The sequence below is a fragment of the Zalophus californianus genome, chromosome 6 (assembly GCF_009762305.2).
Source record: "Zalophus californianus isolate mZalCal1 chromosome 6, mZalCal1.pri.v2, whole genome shotgun sequence".
Taxonomy (NCBI): Eukaryota; Metazoa; Chordata; class Mammalia; order Carnivora; family Otariidae; genus Zalophus; species Zalophus californianus.
The window spans coordinates 5271666-5294487 of record NC_045600.1 but is presented as its reverse complement, the minus strand read 5'-3'; the positions used below and the strand labels follow the sequence as shown (position 1 = coordinate 5294487).

The window sequence follows — 22822 nt, the reverse complement described above, 5'->3', positions numbered from 1 at the left end:
TGAATGAATGGCGAGACCAGGCCAGAGTACTCTGGCCTCAGTTGCTCATCCGGTAAACAAGAGCGATGTTGAGACCAGTCTAAGGGCTCATGCAGCTCTGGAAGCTGCCCCTGCTGATGCCCAGACATCTTGGGAGAAGACTGCCCAGGTTACCAGGAGGGTTCTGTGTTAGTAGAAGCCTGTTCCCTGTGTTGTATGCAAGACCATGTTCCTGTGTGTGGTGTGAGGTTGGGATTACAGGCAGGGATTGAAGGGCTTGATGTGACAGGGCCCGGGGCCCTGGGGCCTGTGTGGTCTAGTCTACTCCCAACAAGAGTGCTGATGCCCCAGAGGGCCTCACATAGGCTGGAGCCCCTGGGACCTGTCTTGGGGACAGCTCGATGGACCCGAGCACCTGGATGCCTGGCCTCACACCTGCCGGCATCCTCCCCACCTTCTGGCACAATGCTTCCCCTCCTGACCAGCTTGGAGGAGGCAAGACCGGAGCTCTCACAGTGGGTGAGGTGGCTGGGTGAGGACATCATTCTTCCTCCCCAGGGCCTACAGGTGGCCAAGGGGCATTAAAGGCTGGACTAGCCATGTCCTCTGGGCCCGTCCAAGCAAAAGGATCCCCTGAGTTTCTCGTTCAGCACTTGGGAGCTTGTCTTCCTGCAGAGGAAACCAAATGCCCCAAGCCCACTGCCTGGGGTACATGCCCCAGAGAGGGCCCCGCTCCACACCAAGGAGGGTGTGGATTTGGGCTGGCCCTTGCTTTACATCAGCCCCTCAGTCCTTGTGCACTCTTGAACTGAGAGATCTTCTTATTTACCAGAAGAGGAAATTGAGGCTCAGGGGAAGAAGTGACGTGCTCAGTACAGGTGGGTATATTGCACCAGGGTGGAGCTAGGTCCCCGGCCTAGGCGGGTCATGGGGACTGGTACCAGTGGTCTGCCCTGGCCTCTGGGCAGAGGCTCCAGCCTCCAGGATGTAGCTGCAGATGCCCTGCAGACTCAGAGTGCTCCCGCTCCCTAGCCCCCCGCCCACACTGAGCACTGGGCGAGGCTCTTCTCAAGCTATACTCCCACACTCTCCTTTTCCAGTGCCCTGTCTGAGGGGCCCCCAGATCCTCCTGGGGCTCTGAGAACAGTGTGCCTCAGCTCTGCCCCCAGCTGCCTGGCCAAACCCACCCGTTGCTTGTCTCTGCTCAGCCCAGAAGTGGTCCCTTCCCATGGCCACTCAAAGGCCACTGTTTCCTCTTGTCTCCCTGGGCCCTCAGCCTTTCATTGCTCCCAGGGACTGTCCTGCTGGGGCCCCTAGGCCCCACCCTCTGTAGCCTGTCTCTGAGGTTCACCAGCCCCCTGCAACCCTCCAATAACCCCACAGCTGCCCCTACCCTACAAACTCCATGGCCCACACATGCCCTAGGCACCTCCCACTAGCCCCCCACACCAGCCCCCCCAGTCTCCACCAGCACCCCCTGCTCCATGCCCTGCTTCCTGCCATGGCTAGGCTTGGCGCCACAGGATAGAACTTCCTTATTATCCATCTAAAAGGTCCACAGGCTACCAAACCTCAGCATTCCAGGGGCATGACCTGGCGTTGGGTCTGGAGGGGTCAGCTCCCACTGGAAACTTCAAATTGCCTTTACCATCCTCTGACTTAGCAGATACCTATCCATTGCTGAGCCTGAGTCTTCACATCATTATTTCTTCAAATCCTCCTGAGTATGACCCATTTCACAGATGAGAAAGTCAAGGCCGCAGCACACAGCCAGGCCATAGCGGAGTCAAGACCCAAACCTGTAGCCCTTTGCACTCAGTGACCTTCCACCAGCTCAGCAAGCCCTGTCGCTGAAGGCCTGGGCTTGCCTCTGAGCACTTTAAACCCAGGCTGGAGGCCTGAGGTGAGTGGGAAGAGCAGAGCCTGGCTCCCCCACCCCTGCTCTGCTGTCACTGTCTGTGGGTCAGTGCACCCATCCTGACCTTCCTGAGCCACTTTCTCCTGTAAAAAGGGCTTTCTGGGACTGAGCAGGTGGTTCTCAGCCCTCGCTGCATTGATGAGTCACTTGGGCCAGCTGGATCAGCCTTTGGGGCAGGACCCCGAAACTTTTCTTAAGCCCCCTGGGGAGACTCCAATGTGCACAAGGATGGTGGCAACCCTTAGGATCCAGGCAAGACGGATGGGATTGAAACCAAGGCCCTGCAGCCAGGCTTCGTGGGATCAAATCCCACCTGCACTGTCACTGTTTGTGTGGCTTGGGCCTCAGTTTCCCCATCTGTAAGGGAGGGCGGATGATAGGAGATCCTAAGATTGATGGGAGAACTAAGAGCGTTCTGCATAGATCGTACTTAGCATAGAGCCTGTCGCGACAGTGCTGCAGACCCGCCAGCAGTAACTGTCAATGGCCTGAGCATCTCCATTGCTTGTTACCCTTACGGAAGGGAGGGAGGCCGGGCAGTGCAGTTCCCAGAAGAGCCACTCGGTGGCGCCCCGGCGCAGCGCTCGGGTCGGAGCGGCCGCGGCAGCCGAGGGGGCGGTGCCTCCCCATCCCGCGGGGACCGGAGGCCCGGAGGGGGCGGGGCCGGGCGCCGGTGGCCGGTCTGGAGCGCCCGCAGGCCACTCGGGTGTGGGTAGGCGGGGGGGCGTCGCCATCTCCATGTCTCATGGTGGGGCCGCCGAGGCGCGGCGAGGCGCGGCAGCGCGTGGGGCGCTAGAGGGACAGCCACGCAGGCGGGCGTGCCGAGATCGCGACCTCTCCTGGCGCTGGGCTGGGTCTGGCGGTGGGACGCCGGCGGGTCGGGGGTGGGGGGCGGGGAGCTTTGGCCAGAAAAGCCCCGCGGTGGAGAAGCTCACTGAGAGCCGGGCAGTGGTGCAGGCGGCTTCCTCCTGCCTGGGAGGGCTGGGGGGGGGGTGGTGCCACCTGACTCCTCCGGGCTGAGCTGCCCTAACACTCAACGTGCTCTTGGCTGAACTGAAGCCACCTCCAGTGCCCGCTGCACCAGGGTCCTGGAAGCTGGTGATGAGGGGTTCTCCGGGGTGGCTTGTGGCCAAGGTCGGGCTGGTGGTTGGACCCGAGAGCCTTGGCCTACCCAGGCTGCGGGTGAGAAGCTTGGTACAGCCGTGGGAGGCGGGAGGTTTTCTTCCTTTCTGCTCTGCACGCTAGGACAGCAGGCCGGCTCTGGAGCCACCTAGTGGCGCTGCTGGGCCTCAGTGGCAGCCAGTGTGAGTGGACAGAGGGCCACAGTGAGCTGCCCACCTGGGCAGGTTCTGGATGGAGCTTGGCCCCTCCTGATCGTCTTGGCCAGTCAGGCATGGTGTCCTTTATACTGGTCCAGAGTTTGGTAGGTCCAGCCCAGGTGGACCTCACAAACAGTATGGGTGTGTTTCCTGGCTGATCAGTGAGAGGGAGGTTAGCCCCCAGGAGGGGACCTCAGGGCAGGGGCAAGAGGGGCTCAAGCCAGTGGCTCTTGCCTCATTTCACCCCCTCTGCAAGGACATTTGCTTTCCTCTGGGGCAAGAATCCTGCCTCCTAAGCAGGCTTCCTGATGAGTGTGTGACCCAAAGGAGGTTCTCACCCCCCTGGGGTGGATGACTCCTAAATCCACATGTCTGCCCAGACCTCACCCTGGGCTCCAGACAGCCTTGGACATCTCTGCCTGGACGTCTAAATATAACCCGAGCTGGGGGGAGGGGGCAGACCCTGGGGGTATTTCTGGCAGGGGAGGGAGACTTACTGCCGGAGGGCCATTTCTCTGAATCAGGGCTGGGGTGGGCACACATGGGGTCAAGGCCCTTCCTTGGCCTGGAGCTTTAGAAACATTTGTATCTCCCAGAACACAGCCTTCCCTGCACTTCCTCCTCACTTGGGGAAACCATGGTCACCACCCTGGTGTTGCCCACCTTAGGTAGTCCCTGCTGGTGGGCCGGACCCTGGGCCAGCCAGGCAGAGTCGTCACCACCAGCAGGAGGTAGCCAGGGGCAAGTGCGCCAGTCCCTTCGGCGGTATTCCAGAGCCCCAACCCGGCTGGCAACCCCCACCCTGCTGTGCCAAGCTCCCTAGCCTGCCCTGGAGGAGGCTCCATGGGCCTCAGGACAGTGAGGCCAGGCAGGGGCAAGGGGGACGCTGGGGCCTTCCGTGCAGGAGCCTGGCCTCCCAGGTGGGGTGTGGAAGGTCCCAGGGTCAATGCTGGGCAGGCAAAGGTAAAGGACTAGACTCCCCTCCCTGTTCCCTCTCTCTGGGCCCAGCTCCTCTGCTGGCTTTGGCTTTGGGGGCCAGAGGGGGACGATGACAGCAACTCTAGCAGGGCTCCTCTATCCCCTGCCCACGGGGAGAGCCCTTATCTGAGACCCTTGGGTGGCCCTGGGACCCTGGGTGAGGAGGAGCCCAGATACCATGATGATGCTGATGATGCACCCAGCTCACCACTGAGCATCCACTGTGGCCAGCCCGGAGCCCGCTGTGCTGTAACCCCGGCCCCAAGAGGTGGGGCCTCCCCCTCCCTGGGGGGCCTCAGCCCTGCTCTGAGCCCCAGAGCCTGAGGAGGAAGCCAGAGCATCCCTACCAGCTCCGTGTCCCCTGAGCCACCCCCACCCCTCACACCCCCCAAATGACGGCGGCTCCTTGGCCCCCACCCAGAGGCGAGGGTATTGCCCGAAGGACCCAGGAGCGACCCCCGCCCTCACACCCCAGGGTCACCTCGTGCAGCTGGACAGGGCTCTGAGCTTCTCTCCTGGCTGGGAGCGTGGAGGCTGGGCTAGACGGGGGGGCCCCTGGGTGCGGGAAAGCAGCTCCCAGAGCCACACTGCACATGTATGTGTCTACCTGTGTCTCCATGTATCTCTGTTTCTGCGGCCTCCCTGTCACGGCGTATCTGTCTCTTCTGGGTGGGTCTCAGGGGCCATGCCTGCATGTCTCAGGCTGCCTGTACCGGGGCGTGTGCGCTGTGACCTGAGCTGTAAGGAGGTGTCTGGTGTAACCTAAGGCAGTGGACAGACCCGGGATGTGCCCCTGCAGCGCCGCGCGCATCCCCCTCCCTTCCATGTCCGGGAGGCGAGGGGGCCTGCCCAAGATCACACACCCAGGAGGCAGGGTCCATCCAGTGTGGACATACACTGTCCTTCCTCAAGTCATGGCCCCCAAGGACCCAGGTGAGGCTCTGTGTTCAAAACTTTCCTGCCTCTCTCATGGGGAGCACCCAAGGCCCAGGAAGACGGGGTCTCCAGCAGGGGGGAGTTACTGGTGCCCCCGAGACTAGCTGGTGTCCATGTGAATCTGGGGTGAGCAGGTGCGCAGGCGGGAAGCGGGCCTCCTCCCTGACCCCAGCATGCTGGGGCGCCCCTCCCACCTATGCTCAGGCCGGCCCTGACCCTCCTTTCCTCGGGCACCCTCCTTCCAGCAGTGGTGTGGGGGCAGGTGGGGGGATGCTATCCTCCCTTGAGACCTTGCCGTTGAGGCAGGGCCTGGAAGGGGCCTCGCTCAGAGCTGGCCCCACTGACTCCCAGTAAATGTGCACCCGTCTTGCCTTTTTCCCCTTGAAGCAAACTGCACCGCTGCAGACTGTGGAGGCCCCACGAGCAGCCCGCCTGTCCCTCACACTGGCTCTCTGGCCACCGCCCTTCCCGCAGCACCCCGAGCACTTTGCAGGCCCTTCTCCTTGGGCGCACCTGAGCTGGGTCGTGCCTAGGCCGCTGGCTTACCCTCCAGGCCTCCGCCTGCCTGCCACTGCTCAGAGAGCACCCCCCCACCCCCGAGCTCCACACTCGCGCGGACGGCTCTGCCCTGGCTTCCCTGCCCTGTCCCCACAGGTGGCAGCCACTTGCTGGGGGCCCCCAGGGGCCGGCCGGCCCCGTGCCAGGCCTCCAGGGCCCAGGACCGGGACACAGACAGCTGGCTGGCAGGTCGGAGACGCAGGGTGAGCTCGCAGGAGCCAAGGGCACACGCACACGGGGACACACGTGCCCACACGCGCACACACAGCTCACGTGGGACCACGCACGTGCCCCACGTGTTTACACTCCCCCACACACTTACGTGCTCACACTCACCCACACTCTCCTACATCCATATACGTGCTCCCACACACCTAGATGTGCACACACACACATGCTCACTTGTACAGACCCACACCCACACGTGTGATAGGCTCTTACACATTCTCGCAGGTACACACTTCCCCACGCACCGACCCACTCCCGTGCGCACCCACGTGCATTGTCACACACGTGTTCACCGGCGCACGCACATCCACGCACGTTTGCACACGCATGCCGTGGCCCACAGTGGCTGCAGTGACCTCAGGAGCAGAGGAATCGAGCTGTTTTTTCCCCAACGCATGTTCCCACAATAACAAGACAACAGGAAGGCGCTTGGGGCCAGGGACAGGAAGGGGAAGTGGCCTGCGCCCAGGGAGTCAGGTAGCGGGGGACTCGGGCAGACACGCTGACGGCCGCACGGTGGGGAAGCGGAGGGCCCCTCCCGGGCGTGCCGGCCCTGGTGCTCATCCCCCCGCAGCACCGCCACGTTCGGATGAGAAGCCAAGGCTGGGGTGGGCTTGTCCCGGTCACCAAGGAGGGCTGGCAGAGTGGCGTTGACCCAGGCCATCTGACCCTGTGTCCGTCCCAGCCCCGGTCCTGCGGCCCCCCAGCAGCGGCTGAGCCGAGGGCCTCTTGTCTGGGACGCCTGGTGGTTCGGTGGGGCTCTTTCTGTGGCACCACTGTGTGTCCAGCACTGGGCACACCCCTGCCCCCTGGACGCCCCGAGGAGCGTTCCCCGTGCGCTTCTCTGTCGACCCAGCTCCTGCCAGGGAGCCCAGAGCAGGTGCTGCGGGAGATGAGGACCGAGTGTGGTCCCCTGGGACTGGGCGCGCCTCATGCCAGGGACCCTGTGGGGTTCTTCCCGCCCTCAGCCTGGCCCAGGACCAAGCACATAGGAGGTGCTCCTAAATGCTCCACAGATGTGCAGAGAGAGGCCCGGAGAGGGGCCGGGACCTGCACGAGGCCACACAGTGAGCGGGTCTGACCCCGCCCGCGGCTCCTGCTGCAGCTCCCGGGGAGAGGCGAGTGCTGAGTGCTGAGTGCAGGGCTTTGCAGGTGGGCTGCAGTGCCCCTTCCTGGTCCTGCACCTCCCTGGGGATGTAGCTGTCACTTTCAGAGAATGGCCACACTGTTGCCATGCATGCTTTATCTCATTTAATCCTCAAAACCCAGCAGGTGAGACCCCGCCCCCTGTGCAGGTGGGAAAGCCCTCAGGAGCCTCTCCTCTCCCTGCTGACCTGCCTCCGGTTCTTCCGCCCAAGGCCCAGGGCTGCTGGGTTTCCACTCACTCCCAGAGAGTTCCCCCCCCGAATTGAGTTAGGCGGTGGGAGGGGAGGAGGGGAATGCCTCAGGTGGAGGGGGTGGGGGCTGTGGGGTTCCAGAGACAGTTTCAGCCTTGCTTTGTCTTTTTAATTTTTTTTTTTCATTTCTCACTTAAAAATCTCAGGAGGGACCCAGGAAGACCGACAGTCCTGGTTTGTCTATGACTGAGGGTTCCCAGGATGCAGGCAGGACTTTCGGGGCTGAAACAGGGCAAGGCCCATGGAAACCAGGACAAGTTGGTCACTCTAGAGGGGCCCCAAAGGCATTAAACTAACCCCACCTGATGCTTGAACTCCCTCCACTGTGTCCTCATGTAGTGGCTGTCCAGCCCTGCTTACGTACCTCCAGCGATAGTGAGCTCGTTATCATACAGCAAGAGCCAACCAAGAGGTGGACAAAACCAGGGCCAGGCACAGACCACAGTGAGGGCAGGTTGTGGAGCCAAACGCAAGGGCCCCTGGCCCACCTTCAGGGACAGTCAGACAAGGCTTCACAGAGGAGAAGGGGGAGGACAGGGAATTCCTGACCAAGGGAGCAGCACAGGCAAAGGCCAGGAGGCCTGGAACCACCTTATAGGGACCGACTTCCTTTGCTGTTATCTCTCACAGCTGGTGTGACTCTGCAGCTCTCCCCTACCCCATCTCCCAAAGGCAGTTCCTTTGAAACACCGTGGCCTGGGCCCTCCTGTCTTCACCCCCCCAGGTGTTGGAGCTGGGAAAGGCCTCAGTGCCTTGCAGGAGCTGCTGGATGCCTCCGATGATGCTGTTCTACCCCCCTCTTATTTTTCTGAGGCTCATGGACCCTTTGAGCACCAGCATCTGCCCCCTCTTCCAAGAAGCCTCCCTTGACTTCCCTAGCCTTGATCCCTTCCCTTCCACAAGTATCAACCTCCTCTCCTTTGGATGATCATGACCTCCAGCCCCTGCCAGGGACGCCTGGCACTCTCCAGTCAAGGTTTCCCAATTCTTAGCTATGCACCTGCTCATCTCTTTTCCTGGAATGCCCTCTCTTTCCCTGAAAAAAACTTTTGGATTCTTCAAAGACGTGACTCAAATGCCGGCTCTTCCTGGAAGCCCTCCTGTATCTTTCTATTTGGGGTTGATTACCAGCTTCTCTCCTCTTTAAGACACTTCACTCCTTCTGTGCCCTGCATGCAGAACCAGGTAGACCTTGAGCCCTGGGGGGCCCAGTGATGCCCAGCCCAAGGGTAATGCCTCTGGGAGCGGAGCTCAGAGCCCTCCACTTGCCTCATTGCCCTAGTCTCTGGGCCAGGCCCTCCAACCGAGAAGGACTGGGTTACCTGTTAGGCAAGCACACAGCAAGTGCATACTAAGTGCTTGCTGAGATGTGTCCTCCCAACCAATATTTCCTATTATCCCCACTCTGTGCCCGACACTGGGTCCTGTGGCTCCCCCAGGGAGTCCCCCTCCATCCCCCCACAGCACCCAGTTGGCACCCAGGAGGTGCCCAGAAGTGGCTGCTCTTGGACTGACAAACAAAGGCAAGGGCCACGCATTCCTGTAGCCTTGGAGACAGACAGTCGGGCTCCAGAGTCCGGCTCTGGTCGCTCCCCTCACTGGCCGGGTGGCCTTGGGTGGGTCGCGGCTGCTCCGGAGAGCCGAGTGAGAGGACCCGCGTGGCCGCACCAGGCACGGGCTCAGGGGATGGCATCACTCCGTCTTTTCCTCCAATGCCCATAAAAGCCCCTCACCGGCTGAGTGGAATCCTTCCCAGGGAGAGAGGCTCAGGCACTCTGGGGTCTCCAGGGCTGGGGCTGGGGTCTTGGGGACTGACCAAGCACCCAGGGGTGCAGCAGTTTCTCAGGCAACATTCCGAGGCTGCCCGGGAGAGGCCCAGGGCAGGGGAGGGCAGTGCCCAGATTTATCCACCAATCGGGCGGGCTCCTGGCTCGGGAGCACGTTCTTATCTGCCCAGCCCAGAATGGGGAGGGGGGGCCGCTGGGCCGGCTGGGGCGGGACACTGCCTGGGGACTGGACACGGAGCAGGCCCGGCAGCCCCAAGCCCCACCAGGTGGGTGACAGCCACTGACGGCTCTGAGCGCCCCTGCAGGCTGTAGGCCGGCCGGCCGCCCATCTCCTGCACCATGTCGGACGGCGAGGGCCCCTCGGCCGGTGAGTGGCACTGCTATATTTACCCACCACGGCTCCAGTTGCAGAGCCGAGGCTGCTGTTGCCGAGGGCACCAGGCGCCCCCACCCCAGGCTGCAGGCAGCTGTGGGGCTGGACCCCCTTCCTCCTAGCCTGACGCCTGGAGCCGGGGGTGGGCAGGGGGGCTGCGCTCCTGGCAGGGGAACTGGCCTTTGAGAACTGAGTTCTGCTGCACCCGCAGTCTCCCCAGTGGGGCTAGAGCAGGAAGCCGTGCCCGTTGCCATCCGGGGAGTCCGGAGCTGACCCACGGCGCCACGGGCGCTGGGCTGTGGGCGCGGGGTGCCACAGGCCCCCGGAACTGCATGCAAACCAGTGTGTATCTGGGGTAGGGGGGAGCCTCCAGCTTCCATCTGATTCCCTGAAGATCTGAGACCCCTGGGAAGCTCTGAGCCCCTGGTCTGCCTGCGCAAGGCAGGCCCTCCAGGAGTCTCCAAGTCCTCTAGGTTGGAAATGGCCCAGGACACAAAGGCAGAGGGGCGGTCAGATACTGGGGTCTGCGCACATACCCACTGCCCTCCCCAGGGGACTGGCTCCCCTGTGCGGCTGGCTGACCACCCTCAGCTCCCTCCAGCTGAAAGAAGGCTCTGAGGTGGACATCCCTCTAGCCGGCCGTGGGTGGAATCAGGGCTGCACACAGCCTCCTCCAGGCTGCCCGGGTTCAAATCCCAATTCTTTCACTTCTAGGTTGGGTGACCGACCTGGGGCAAGGAACTTCACTGCTCGGAAGCTCAGTATCCCCAAGTGAAAAAAGAGACGGGCTAACAGTCCCCCCACCCCCAGGGTGGTTGTGAAGATCGAGTGTGATAACGTGTGACCGCCCATCTATCGGGGCCTGGCGTGCAGTGAGCATTCAGTGATGGCCTCGAGGAAGCAGCAGGTGGAGGGTCCTGGGCAGGATTCTCTGCCTCCCAGTCTGGCCCCTCCAGCTGCGCCTTCTTGCCTAAGCCGCTGCATGTTGGTGGTCCCTGGAGTCCTTATCTGTCCCGCAGTGCCGTGGAGCATCCTGGGCGTGTCAGGCTGGCCTGGGGGTCCTGGGAGGGTTGTGATTGACAGCAGTGTGGCACCCCCGGCGTGGTGTCTGGTGGACAGTCCTGGCACCTGGGCCTGGCCAAGTCAGATTTGGAACAGAGTGTGTGTGTGTGTGTGTGTGTGTGTGTGTGTGTGTGTGTGTGTGTGTGTGTGTGTGTTGGGGAGGGGACACCGACAAAACTGGCCTGACCTCACCCTCTTCCCCCAAGCGTTAGTGGTGCAGGCTGCCAGGAATTGTCTGCCGAGGAGCCAGTACGGGGGGGGGCGGTGTGCAGCAGACAGGCCCTTTCTGGCTGGCTCTGCCCACACCTGACATGAACCCGGAATAGCTCCCTCCCTCCACCAGGGACACGGCCCTGCTTTTAGCAGCTTGTAAAACCACCCGCACGGAGCTGGGTATTTCAGGAAGGCCAGAACAATATTTAGCCCGCCGGGGCGATGGAATGGGCGCTGAGCGTGTGCGTGTGCATGTGTGTGTGTCCGGGAGGCTGGGAGGAGACACGGCCTTTACTGCCCCTTCACGGTGTAGGAGAGGGTCAGCTGGGCTGGGGGCCGGCAGGCACGGTCATGGCTCTGCCCACCCTGGCTGGGCGGGTCACCCTGGGCGAGCCTGGGACTTGGCTTCCTGCCTGTAGAGTCCCAGCGGATGGTTTCTGTCTTTGCTGTGCTGGACTTGCTGGGGAATCTGGTTGGCCGGAGGAGAGGCAACACCTGGGTGCAGTGGTATATGTGTGTTTATTTGGGGGGGGGGGGTCTCTTAGAGTGTGTTGTCTGAAGGTCAAGACTTTCTAGGAGTCCAGCCCCATGGGCAGTGATTGGGTCCAGGAGGCTGCTGTGAAATATTTTTACCTCTTTTCAGAAACCAATCCCTGGGCCTGTGTCTAGAGCAGGAAAGTTCTCAGCTCCCCAGCCACGACCTGTGTGACCGAGGGCAGGTTACTGAAGGTCCCTGTGCCTCCGTTTTCTCATCTGTTAAATGGGGACAATAATAGGATATTAGCTCCCCAAGTGCCAATGAAGAGTAAAGCATATAACATATGGAGTAAAGCGGGAAGCATATAAACCCGCTTAAAATAATGCCAGGCTTACTGTTAGCAGGTGTAACTGTTATCACCGTTCAATCAGTAAGTGAGCTGCAGCCAAAGAGGAAAACGAAGGGGACAGATTATGTGCTGGGTCTTGTCCTGGCCACTTTGGAGATGTTGCTCGATCCCTAGAGGGGATGCATGAACTCCGCTGCACAGCTAGGGAAACTGAGGCTCAGAGAAGCAAATAGACTGGCCCCAGTTCACCCCGCTGGTAAATGGTAGAGTCAGGATTCGAACCCAGCTCCCCAGACCCAGACTCAGGGCCCCATCCAGGAAATCCCACCCTGCTCGCCCCTCACTCAGGACAGGGCTGGGGGGGTCTTGTAGGCCCTTGCGGCTCTCATCTGAAAAACAGCCCTTCTCAGTTCCGACAGAGCTAGCTCAGCATTGTCTCCAATAATTTGGAGTCTGTACCAAAAAATGTGGTACCTTGTTAAGGTGTCAGGAAAACTGTGCAGAGCAGAGCAGAGTGGCACGCGGTCGGCTCCAGGACTTGTGGCCCTGTGCCTGGACAGGGGAGCCTGGAGGCTAAGGTTACCGGGAGTCGACGTTGTATTTATAGCAGGAAGCTGCCTGCACCAGGAACTGCCAGCCCGTGCACCCGGTCCAGCGAAGGGGCTTCCCTTACAGCTGTCTAGATTCTAGGCCTGGCTCCGCCCCCGAGTGAAACACAGCACGGGACGGGCCCCTTTCCCACGGAGACTCAGTTCCCCCGTCTGTAAAATGGGGCCCTACCACGTATGTCCCTCGCTGGGTCTGGAGACAGTGTCTCTAAGGGCCGGCGGGGCCTGGACGGAGGGGCCGGAAGGTGCTGGCTCCATGCATCCTGGGTCTGTTGATTGTCTCTTCCTGCCTTTGACCTCGTGGTCGGCCCCCTCCCCTCCCGGCAGAACTACGCAGGAAGAGAATCCAGCCTCTGTGCTGTCGGTCCCCACGTATTTGGGAGAGTTTCCAGCAAAGCAGTTTTACAATTCCAAGCACCAAAGAATAGGCCGTTGTTATTCTCAGCTGAGCAAGGAATGCAAGTCCCTCTGAGCCTGGGGGTTCGAATCTCCGCTCTACCGCCCCCTGGCTCTGTGGCCTTGGGTGAGTCACTCAGCCTCTCTGAGCCTCAGGGGTGCGTTTCCGTTTACCCTGCTTTGGAGGGTGTGATGACGACGGGCACCCCTAACGTGATGAGGGCTCAGCCAACAGAGTGACTCTCTTTGTCCTCCTGTGTAAACTCCCACGGAGGCCGTGGTTCCCGGGGACCCCAGCCTCCCTTTGTTCGTTCAGTGGGCAGTGGACAGGCTTGCTCCTGCCCGTTCCCCTGTCTTTGTCACCTCCCTCAGCTCTGCAGCTCCTGGAGCTCTTCTGAGCGATTCAGCCGGGATCCAACAGCTTCTGGGGTCCCCCAGAGGCTCCCCAAGTATCTCTCTTTGCCCGGATGCAAGGGTTTATTTTTTCCCAAGGGTGGAGGGTCTGATACAGGGGTGGGCCACCCCCATATCCCACTCAATTCCTCCTGGCCTCCCCAGAGCCCGGAGAGAGCCCCACTCCCTTCTCCCTCCTTGTCCTGGCCTGGGTTTGATTCGCCTTCGTGTTTCCCAACTGACCTCAGGGTCTGCGCCTGTGTCTATGAGGAGGTTAAAACAAAACATTTTAATTATTTAGGGCTTGCTCTTGGAGAGGAAGTGTCTTCCCCCAGGAGAGGCAGGCTTGCTCCCTGGGCCTTGTCATCTCTCTAGGTTGTTCCCCCTCCAGTTGATGAGGTCTTCCCCCTTTCTAGACAGGTAAGTAGGTTGTTCAGGTTTCATCTCTTGGGCAATAGGGAGCCAGTGAGAACTCTAGCCAGGGGGTACCTGCATTGCTTCCACGTGTGGGGGGCAGGGACTACAGCATCTGGAGGCCAGGAGGCCCGGAGGAGGCCGAGAAGGATGAGGCTGACTCAGGAGGGGAGGGACAGGGGAGTAGGTGGGTTAAGCAACGGCTGAATGTGGGGGCAGGGAGGCTGCGTCCCCGTGCTGCCTCCCCCATCAGGGATGTCCAGAGGACAGATGCTCATCTCCAAGGGACTGGGGGTGACCTGGCCAAGTCCCAGAGTTGGTCTGTAAAAACACACGGTAGGTGGAGGATGGTGTCCAACGTCAGGCAGACCCGGCCCCTGCCGTGGACGCTGTGGACGCAGGCAGGCTCGCCTCTCTCCCCCTCACTCGCCTCATCTGTGAGTGCAGGTGACACCACAGCCCCAGGGACTGTCATGGGGGCTCCGTGAGATGTTGCCTTAAAATTCTTTATAAGCCGTGGGCCTGGGGGAGGAATAGAGGGCAGCCGATGGTGCTCAGGAGTGAACCTGAAAACTCTCGCCATAGATGTGCCAGGCACCTGCTCCTGACAGCAGAAGGGCTCAACCTGAGCAGCATCACACGACCTGGCTGAGAGCAGGGGGGTGGGGGGCAGACACAGGACCCAGACAGCCCCCTCGTCCTGCCCCTCACAGCTCCCTCCTGTCATAGGTCAGTGCCATGTCCGCACTCCCAACCCGGGGGATCCCTGCATTATGGAGGGGGAGACTGAGGCCCAAGGGAAAGGAAGACTGGCTCGGGGTCACCCAACCGGGGACTGATGAGCGGGAACTCAGGCTTGATTCCCAAACATGAGCCCATTCCCTCTGGCACCTTTGTTCCGTCTTCCTGCCTTCTCTCCTCCTGCCCAAAGCCATCATCTGGCCTCCGTGGGGCTCTGCTTCCTCCAGGACCCCTCCCTTGATTCTGCGGTTCCTAGGGGACCCTGTCCCCTTGGAGCGCCCACCCCCCAACCATCTGGTTGAGTGGTGCCCGCCTGGTCACCTCTGTCCAGCTCACAGGATGTTGGATGGCAGGGGAGATGGTTGGGTGGGGTTCATTGCTGGGTGACCCATGACAAGCCTCCTTTCCTTTTTGGCCTCGGGGACGTGATTTGTTGGCATCCACCCTCATAGAATCCTACAGGCGAGCACATGGCTCTGCACACATGTCCTGTGTTCCAACATCAGGTGGGGCTCGGGCCCCTGCTCTGCACCCACCCTCATCACAGCCCTGGGCATCTCCGAGCAGCAAGTGAATGCCCTTCCACGCCGCGTGGCTCAGGTCCCTGCTCTGGTGTCTGAAGTACCCTTGGGATGGGTCTTAACACGACAACAAGTACCGGTTAGAAGCTGTTGGGAATTCACCTGGGAAACGAAAGTTACCCATTTCTGTTCTTTTAAGGGATTGGGTTCATTCTAATTGAGCATTCTTGAGAAAGCAAGGCAGATTTTTAAAAAATTGTTATTATATTTTTAAATGAAACTGCTGGTGTTTGCAACCACTTACTGTATTTTCTTGAATCTATGCAGTCAAAATAAAAGACAGAAACTGGTGGCTGAGGGGTGTCTGGGTGGCTCAGTCGGTTAAGCACCGACTCTTGGTTTTGGCTCAGGTCATGATCTTGCTGTTGTGGAATCGAGCCCCGTGTCGGGCTCCGTGCTCAGTTTTGGAGTGTGCTTCAGAATCTCTCTCCCTCTCCCTCTCCCCCATGTGTTGTCTCTCTTAAAGAAATAAATAAAATCTTAAAAAAAAAATAAAAGAAACTGGTGGCTGAGATGAGTCAGAGATACCCATTGTCATCCACAACTGCTGATTTCAAATCTTTGCATTCATCAACACAGATCCTTTGTTTTTTACTGATAATATCACCCAGGATGGGCTCAGTATGCGCTGGAAAAAAAACAAAAAAACAAAAAAACAAAAAACAAAATAAACCCCAGTCACTTAAAGCAACAAAGGTATACTTCCCACTCACGCAAAATTCTTTGCGGATCTGGGTAACTCTCAGGGCGGGTTACCTACGCGGTGGCTCAGCCTGACGCCTCCATATGGAGCCACGCTTCCCCGGTTTTAAGGCCGGCAGAGAGAAAGACACCGCACTGACAATTAAACCCTCCCGTGCCCAAGTGGCCCATCCTGCCACTACGAGCATTTCATTGGCTCGAGCGAATCACATGGCCACACCTAATGGCCAGAAGGCGGACTACAGCCCTCCGTTTGTGAATGGCAGTCATATCTGCCCCCCCCCGTTGACTTTTGTCCCCAATTGACTTAAAAAAAAAAAAGTAATCCATTTTAATTATGAAATGTTGGGAGCGTATCATCTGAGCTGCAGTCTGTAAGCATCTGAAATGCAGATTATGAATCGTTCCAAACATGCAAGTCACAAAGCAAGGGACAAGATTTTTCAAAACGTGTTCTTTCCCACAGATTTGAATTTGCATTTAAAAGCACAAACATCAGTGTCTGAGAGATTGGGTCACCACACCAACAAGGAAAAGCATAACCAAGAGAAACATGAGCCGTTAATTGCCACGAAGCTCTGTTGATTTATTATTTGCTCACGCACTGAAGAGGGTGCTGGGCTGGAGAGCTCCTGAGCCTGTTCAATCAACGCAGTCAACGGATGAAGAAATAGGGTCTGAGTTTAGAAGGAAATGATGGTAGAAATATACTGGAAGGTGAATTATGAGCCTGTGCGCCGTCTCTCTGAGGCAGGCACTATTTCCTTGAACCCACGACACCACCACCACATAGAGCCTCGCGGGTCAGTTTGAGTAATAGTAGCATCTAACGAAACGAGCTTAACCGGAGGGCTGTGGCCATGAAAGCCGCATGTCGTTTTGTATGATGAGATAAGACCTGGTTTAAAAATAATGTTTGCAAAGACTAGAGGTTGTCTCGAAGCCTTTCCGTAAGGGTCAATGACATCACCCGAATGGCTGGAAATAAAGCTGGAATTTAATACATTAATATTATTAATTAAATAAAATACTAAGTAAATATTTCATTAATTAAAACAAATTAAATATCAATTAAATTAATAAAGCTGGTTTAGTAAGGACTCCCTGCTGGGGATCAGACGCCCCTGCAGCCCCCGGGCCCCCCGTTCCAACCTCTAAGCCAGACTGTTTAGAGAACTCCCGTCCTAGTTTAAACACATCTTCTAGGGTTCCCGCCTGATTTATTTTGGGTGGAAGAAAAGTGTCCAAGCATGGTGCAGTTGCAGAAAACACTCTCCCTGCCGCTCCTCTCTGGAGGGGTCCGTGGTCTCAGTGGACCACCTGATTCGGCGGTGCTTATCGGGCACGTCCCGTGTGTGCGGGTCCCACCAGGCCCTGACATGTGAGGGAAGAGCTGGGTCCCTGGCCCGGGGAGGCCCCTGGGGGACAGCTGGCCAGGGAAGTTGTGCTTAGGTCCCTCTGAGTCCCCAGTGATGCTCAGGCTGCAGGCTCCATTACTCCTGGCTTTCAGTAGCGGCTTTACTGAGAGGTAATTCGTACATCTCGCGAAACTCACCCATCTCAGCTGCACAATTCGGTGGCTCTTAGTCTATTCCCAGAGTTTGCAACCACGCTCACATAGTCGGTTTGAGAACATTTTAATCACCTCGAAAAGAAACCCCTACCCCTCAGCAGTCACTCCCGGCCCCCCAGCCACTCCTCTCTCTGTCTCTGTGGATTCGCCTCTTGTGGCCGTTTCATATAAACGGAACCGTACAGGAACGTTTTGAGGCTCCTCCACGTCTGGTCTGCGTCCGTACTTCATGCCTCTTGTGGCCAAATACCCTCCTACTGTATCCAGTCCCCAGGTGGCGGACGTTCAGGCGGTTTCTACGGTTCGGCTGTCATGACTGGCTGTGGGAACAGATGGCTTCATCTCTCTCGGGCCTCTAAGCTGGATGGCTGGGTCGGAGGGTGGCTCCACGTTGAACTCTCTGAGGACCTCTGGACCGTCTTCCACAATGGTGGCACCAGCTTGCATTCCCCCCAGGGGTGCACGAGGGTTCCCCTTCCTCCGCATCCTCACCAACGCTGGTCGTTACCTGTTTGATTCCAGCCATCCTAGCGGGTGGGAGGGTATCTCACTGTGGTTTTGATCGGCCTTTCTCTAGTGACTAGTGGTGTTGAGTGTCTTTTCCTGTGCTCCTTGGCATCACCCCCTTAGCTCTGAGACCATAAGCCTCAATGTCCTCGTCTGTAAAATGGGGACAGGGACAGTGCCTGCCTCCCAGGCTGTGGTGAGGATTCAGGGAGATAATTGCAGGGTCTTGGCCCAGAGCGGCTGCCCAGCAAATGTTTCCTGCTCGAGGCTGCAGTCTGGGCTTATAGTGCCTCCTCTGAAGGCTGGTGGGAGGGAGGGAGTCGAAGAAAGTAGGAAAGCCGACAGTCTCTGCAAGTTGCCAACCCATTTAGGAAAGGGACAAACCTCATGAGAGAAGGTGCTGACACCGGCCCAGCCCTGGTGATTTCTTCCCTAGCTGCCGGGCTGGGCCGGCCAAGGGAGCCGGCCGCCTCGGCACAACCCAGATGAGGCAGGTGTCCAGACCACATGCCCAGGGAAGATAAGCCGGGCCCGTCACTGGGGTTTCTGGTGAGGGACACCTGCATGTTTTTCTTATCTTAAGTCATTTGGTCTCTTCCCCTGGACTTCTCTCGAGGCTGGTCACATTGCCCTTCCTGGACTTGCAAGCTTCCATCTGTCCATGGAGAGCTCTGGAAATAGGCCAGGAGCATCCTCCTGTGAGCTCAGGCAGGAGCCTGGGGCCTGGCAGAGGTGCCGATGGTCAGGCTGATTGTGTAGCTGTAACCAGAGCCGGGAGCTGGGCGGGGGGGGGGGGGGGGGGGGTGGGCGTGGGTGGGTGAGGGAAAGCCAATCCACTTCCAGATAGCAAGCTCATTAGGCTGCCCCAGAGGGAACAACTCATGTTCTGTTCTGGAGCCCAGTGGGAAAAAGGCAGAGTTCACCCCTGTGGCCCTGGATGTTCAGTTGAGTCTATAATCTGGGAACGGTGGGTCGTACCCCAAGGGGACTCCAGGCTCTGGGGCTAAGTGTGGATGCTGCCGCTGTGCCCATAGCCACTCGGGGCACTGGGTGAGAAGCAGGGGCGGGAGTGTGGCTGCAGAATCGGTGAGATGGCATTGGCATTCGAACTCTGCTACTCAGTGCTGTGTGACCTTTGCAAGCCACAGAACCTCTCTGGGCCTTTGTTTGCTCATGCGTAAAATGAAGCCGATGATACCTTGTAGGGTGGCTGCCAAGCACGAATGGAATAGTGCTCATGGTCAAGGGCAGGGTCGGGGGATTCTAGAGATAGAGGTGGAGGTCCGGGTCTACGCACCTGCCTCCGTGGGAAAGGTGGCGGGCGGGAGGCGGGATAGGGCTTCAGGCAAAGTGTAGCTTTATTTTGTTCGACGTCTGTACACTCGAGTGTCAGCCCAGTGAGGGAGGAGACCATGCCTTTCCTGTTGCCTCTACTTCTGTGGGGGGTGCGGGTCACACCCGGTGGGATCCCGAGGGAGCTCTGCAGTGTAGACCGCACCGCAGGGCCTGAGGCAGGAGGAGGTTTGTGCCCAGCCCCAGGGCGTCAGGCGGTGTCCACCCGCAAGGGCATGGCCGTCCCCCCCCAACCCTCCCCTCCGGCTCCTGCCCAGTCTCCTGGGGCTCCTGTAACAAATAGCTGTGACATGGTGGCATGAAACAACAGAAATGACTTTTTTCACAGTTCAGGAGGCCCAAAGTCTGCAATTGGACACACTGGGCCGAAGTCCAGGTGTCAGGAGGGCCATGCTCCTACTGGGGGAGAATCCGTCCCTGGCCTCTTCCAGCTTCTGGAGGTGCTCCTTGACTGGGGGCCGTACTCCTCTGTCCCTGCCCCCGGGGCCTCCTTGTCCCCCTTCTGTGCATCAGATCTCTGCTGCTCTCTCCTAAGTACTCCCCCCGCGGCATTTAGAGCCATCTGGATAATCCAGGAGAGTCCCCCCACCTCGGGATCCTTAATTTAATTACATCTACGAAGACCCTTTCCCCATATATGGTGACATTCCGAGGACCTAGTGAGTAGAGCTAGGCGCCCTTAGCCCACTGCCGGCACCAACACAGGATCCCCGAGAAGCTTGTGGCTTCCCAGGGCTCTGGCTGGGGGCCCAGGGAAGCAGCCTCAGGGGCTCAGATCCCCCCCAAGGGAAAGGCTCTGCGCTCCAGGGAGCACCCCACACCTTCCTGGCCTCTGAGCCCCGCTCTTCTCCCTCCCTCCTGAACCGTCTTTGGCTGTCGGACCGAAGTTGCCCAGCGCCAAGGGCAACCGTCTCCCCTCCGTTTCCCGACCCCAGTGAAGAAAGCGATTTATGGCCTGGAGTAAACAGGGTTGGTGGGAGAGGGAGTACAGCGGGGCCTGACTGCGGGGAGAATCAGCTGCTACCTTCCAAAAATACACGTTAAAAAAAAATACACTTTTTAAAACAGTAGTTTTTTTTTTAAATAGAGAAGCCTGAATAAGAAAATAAACCCTAAAATATGCGGATGATGGAAGACATACTCGGGGAAGCTGAGAGGGAGCGTGAGAATGAGGCCTCTGTGGGAGGCACCCCGCTTGGACTCCCCGCTTGACCACATATGGGGGGGGGGCGCTGCACTGGCTGAGCCTCAGTTTCCCTGTTTGGAACTCGAGGCCCACCTCGGGTTGGCGGCGAGCAGGAAGCGGGGAAGGCGGCTCAGTAGGCAAACACGTGGAGGGGGTCCCGCCTGCAAAGACAGTGGCGAGGCCTCCTCCCCCAGGGAGACGCCTCCACCGCCTGCCTTTCCCGCGGGGTGCCTCTCCGCTCAGCCCTGTGGCCTGGGGTTCCTGACGCTTCAGCCCGTGGGACTCCTTGGGGACTCTTCTCCACTGGAACGTAGTCTGAGCCCCTCGGCCTGGCACGCACTGCCTCTCTGGGGGCTTTGCCAGCCGCCCACCCCTCACACCCCAGGTGCAGCCAGGAGACAGAACTCTGCACTTTCTGGGCCATTCCTCACCGTTTGGTTGCTCCTCCGGGAACACCTCCTCATCCTTAGCAAAGCCCCTCTTGCCTCCCTGCCCGGGGCCCCTCACCAGACGGTGATTGTTGTGAGGGCGGCATCCTCGTCTGAGTCTGCGTCCAGCACCGGGCACAGAGTAGGTGCTCAACAAAGAGCCTTGTTATTCGTCCAATGCTGTTCTTCCTCCAGCGGCCTCTACGAAGGAAGCACCAGGGTGAAGACCCGTCTAAGGCCCTTCTGTGCACCCTCTCCTCTCTCCCCGACAGCCCCACCACCGGGGGTGACCCTCACTCCCACTTTATGGACAAGAAATCTGGGGCTCAGAGGGGGTGGATTGTCACGTGGCTAGTGCAGCGTGGTGTGGGGACTCACCTGCGGGCTGCCCCCCCCTTGTCCCTGCCCCGTGTCACTGGGGCTCCTGGACAATTCCCTTCCCTCTCCGGGCCTCAGTTTCCTGATGTGGGAAGTGGGGGAGGGGCTACTGGTGGTGCTTTCTGAAGCCTCACCCCTGGAGGTGGGGGGCACAAGACACCGCCACACTGTGTCCCTCCTTGTGACATCCCCTTAATCCTGGGGCAGAGGCGTGGTCTGCTGGGGAAGGGGGCACCTCTCAGCCTGGAATGCCGCCTCCCCCACCCCCTGCTTCCCCCAGCACTGGCATGCGTGACCTCTGGGTGAGGCCAGGCCTCGACTCCCAGCCTGGCCTGCCCCGGGCTGGGGGGCCCCCTGTGCTGGAGGAGAGGGGGGGAAGGGGAGGCACAGGGGCTGCAGACCAACCTCCCGGGACTCCCTTTGGTGGCCTGGCCTTCGTGTTTTCAATCTCTGCTTGCCCCAACTGTGAAGTTAGAGGTTCGGGGGTGGACGGGCAGGGTTTGCACACAAAAAATTCACTTGTTTCAAGTCTTGTTTTGAGGGCGGGTGAGTCAGCTTGCCATCCTGGGGCAAGGAACACTGGCAAAGCCATCCACCCGCTCAGTGGTCTGAGCAAGCCTCAGTTTCCCCAACTCTCAGGCGGGACTAGTAGCAGCTGGGCTGGGAGGTGCTGCATGGACCCCACACGGGAGCCGAGGCCTCCCCTGCCCCCCCGCCAGACCCCCCGCAGATGGCAGGCGCCCGCCCCTCAGACACCTGCCCTGTCACAGGAGGGAACAGGTGGTCACTAGGAAAAGCTGTAAATTTAACCGGTCTTTTTTAAAAAACATCTAACCGGCCTTAATCCTACTAATGGTTTATCTTCCTTTCATGAGAAGGAGGTTCAGCTTCCGGCACAGGGCCAGGAACAACAAGCCTTTGTGTTCTTTTGGAAAATCGAGATGGAGCTCAGAAGACGACGAGTCAGGTGTTGGCGCCTTATCTTTCCTGGCAAAGCCGGGGCCTCTGGGCCAGGTCCCCGCTGGCCGCCGAAGGGAGGCGTGAATAATGGGAGGGCTGGGCTCCCTGCCACCGGGGCTGTGTCGGGAAGCAGAGGGAGGAACCATGGGGATATGCAGCCTCAAATGGCATCGGGAGCCTGGAGGCCCAGAAGGGCTTGAGGCTGGACTGGCTCTGCTGTGCGAGGCCAGGTGTCTCTGCATCAGGGTCCCTATGAATGCCCTGGGCTTCAGTCTCAGATTACACCCGCTCTGTGTCCTTGGGCAAGAGGCCTACCCTCTCTGAGCCCTCATCTTCTTATCTATGACATCCCCGCTACCTCTTGTGGTGGTTTCAAGGGCTCCAGCAGGGAGGCTGCAGGGTGCCTGGTGCATGGTAGGTGCCTCATAGTGGCAGCTATAGGAAAAAGCACTCGGGGAGGGGCCGCCTCCCCTCCGGGAAAACAGGGGGCTTTTCCTGGTCCCCAGAGCTGGTAGGACTCCAATTCTGATTTGCACTGTTGCCGATTAGTGGCTCAATCCCCACGGCCCCCTCGCCATGGGGCAGGGGGGCGGGAAATGACACGTGTCTGTTGGTCAAGCAGGGGCGGCCTGGAGGAGGTGTGCCTGAGGAAGGCAGGGGGCAGGAGCCAAACCCCAGCCGAGAGTTGGCACAGGGATGGGCTATTTTACAGATGAAGAAACTGAGGCTCAGAGAGCTCAGGCGACCTGCCCAGGTCCAGTTGGCGAGTGGCAGCCCCTCTCCCCGCCATTGCTGTACTCAGTGAGGGGGTAACGTCTTGACCCTGGAATGGCTTTCAGTGAAATGGAGCTTGGGAACAGAATTATCCTGGGTGAGGTCACTGGGTGCCAGCAATCCAAGGGTCAGCGCCTGCGATGAGGACCCTTCCCCGTGCTGCTGGAGATGGTACCCCCCTGCAACGGCACCGGAGGGGGGGTGTTGCCGATCACCAGCAATCACTTCCGATTTAGGGTGGGTCTTGGTGTGG

General features: G+C 59.3%; 1 protein-coding gene across 1 annotated transcript in view; it reads left to right on the top strand.

Moving 5' to 3' along the window:
* The first annotated feature begins 9346 nt into the window (after positions 1-9346).
* Positions 9347-22822, top strand: part of EML1 (EMAP like 1) — a 177808-nt gene continuing 164332 nt past the window's right edge. Inside the window, exon 1 of the mRNA XM_027571729.2 lies at positions 9347-9467. Coding sequence (XP_027427530.1) covers positions 9440-9467 — 28 coding nt within the window. The 5' untranslated portion in view covers positions 9347-9439. The remainder of the gene's footprint in view (positions 9468-22822) is intronic.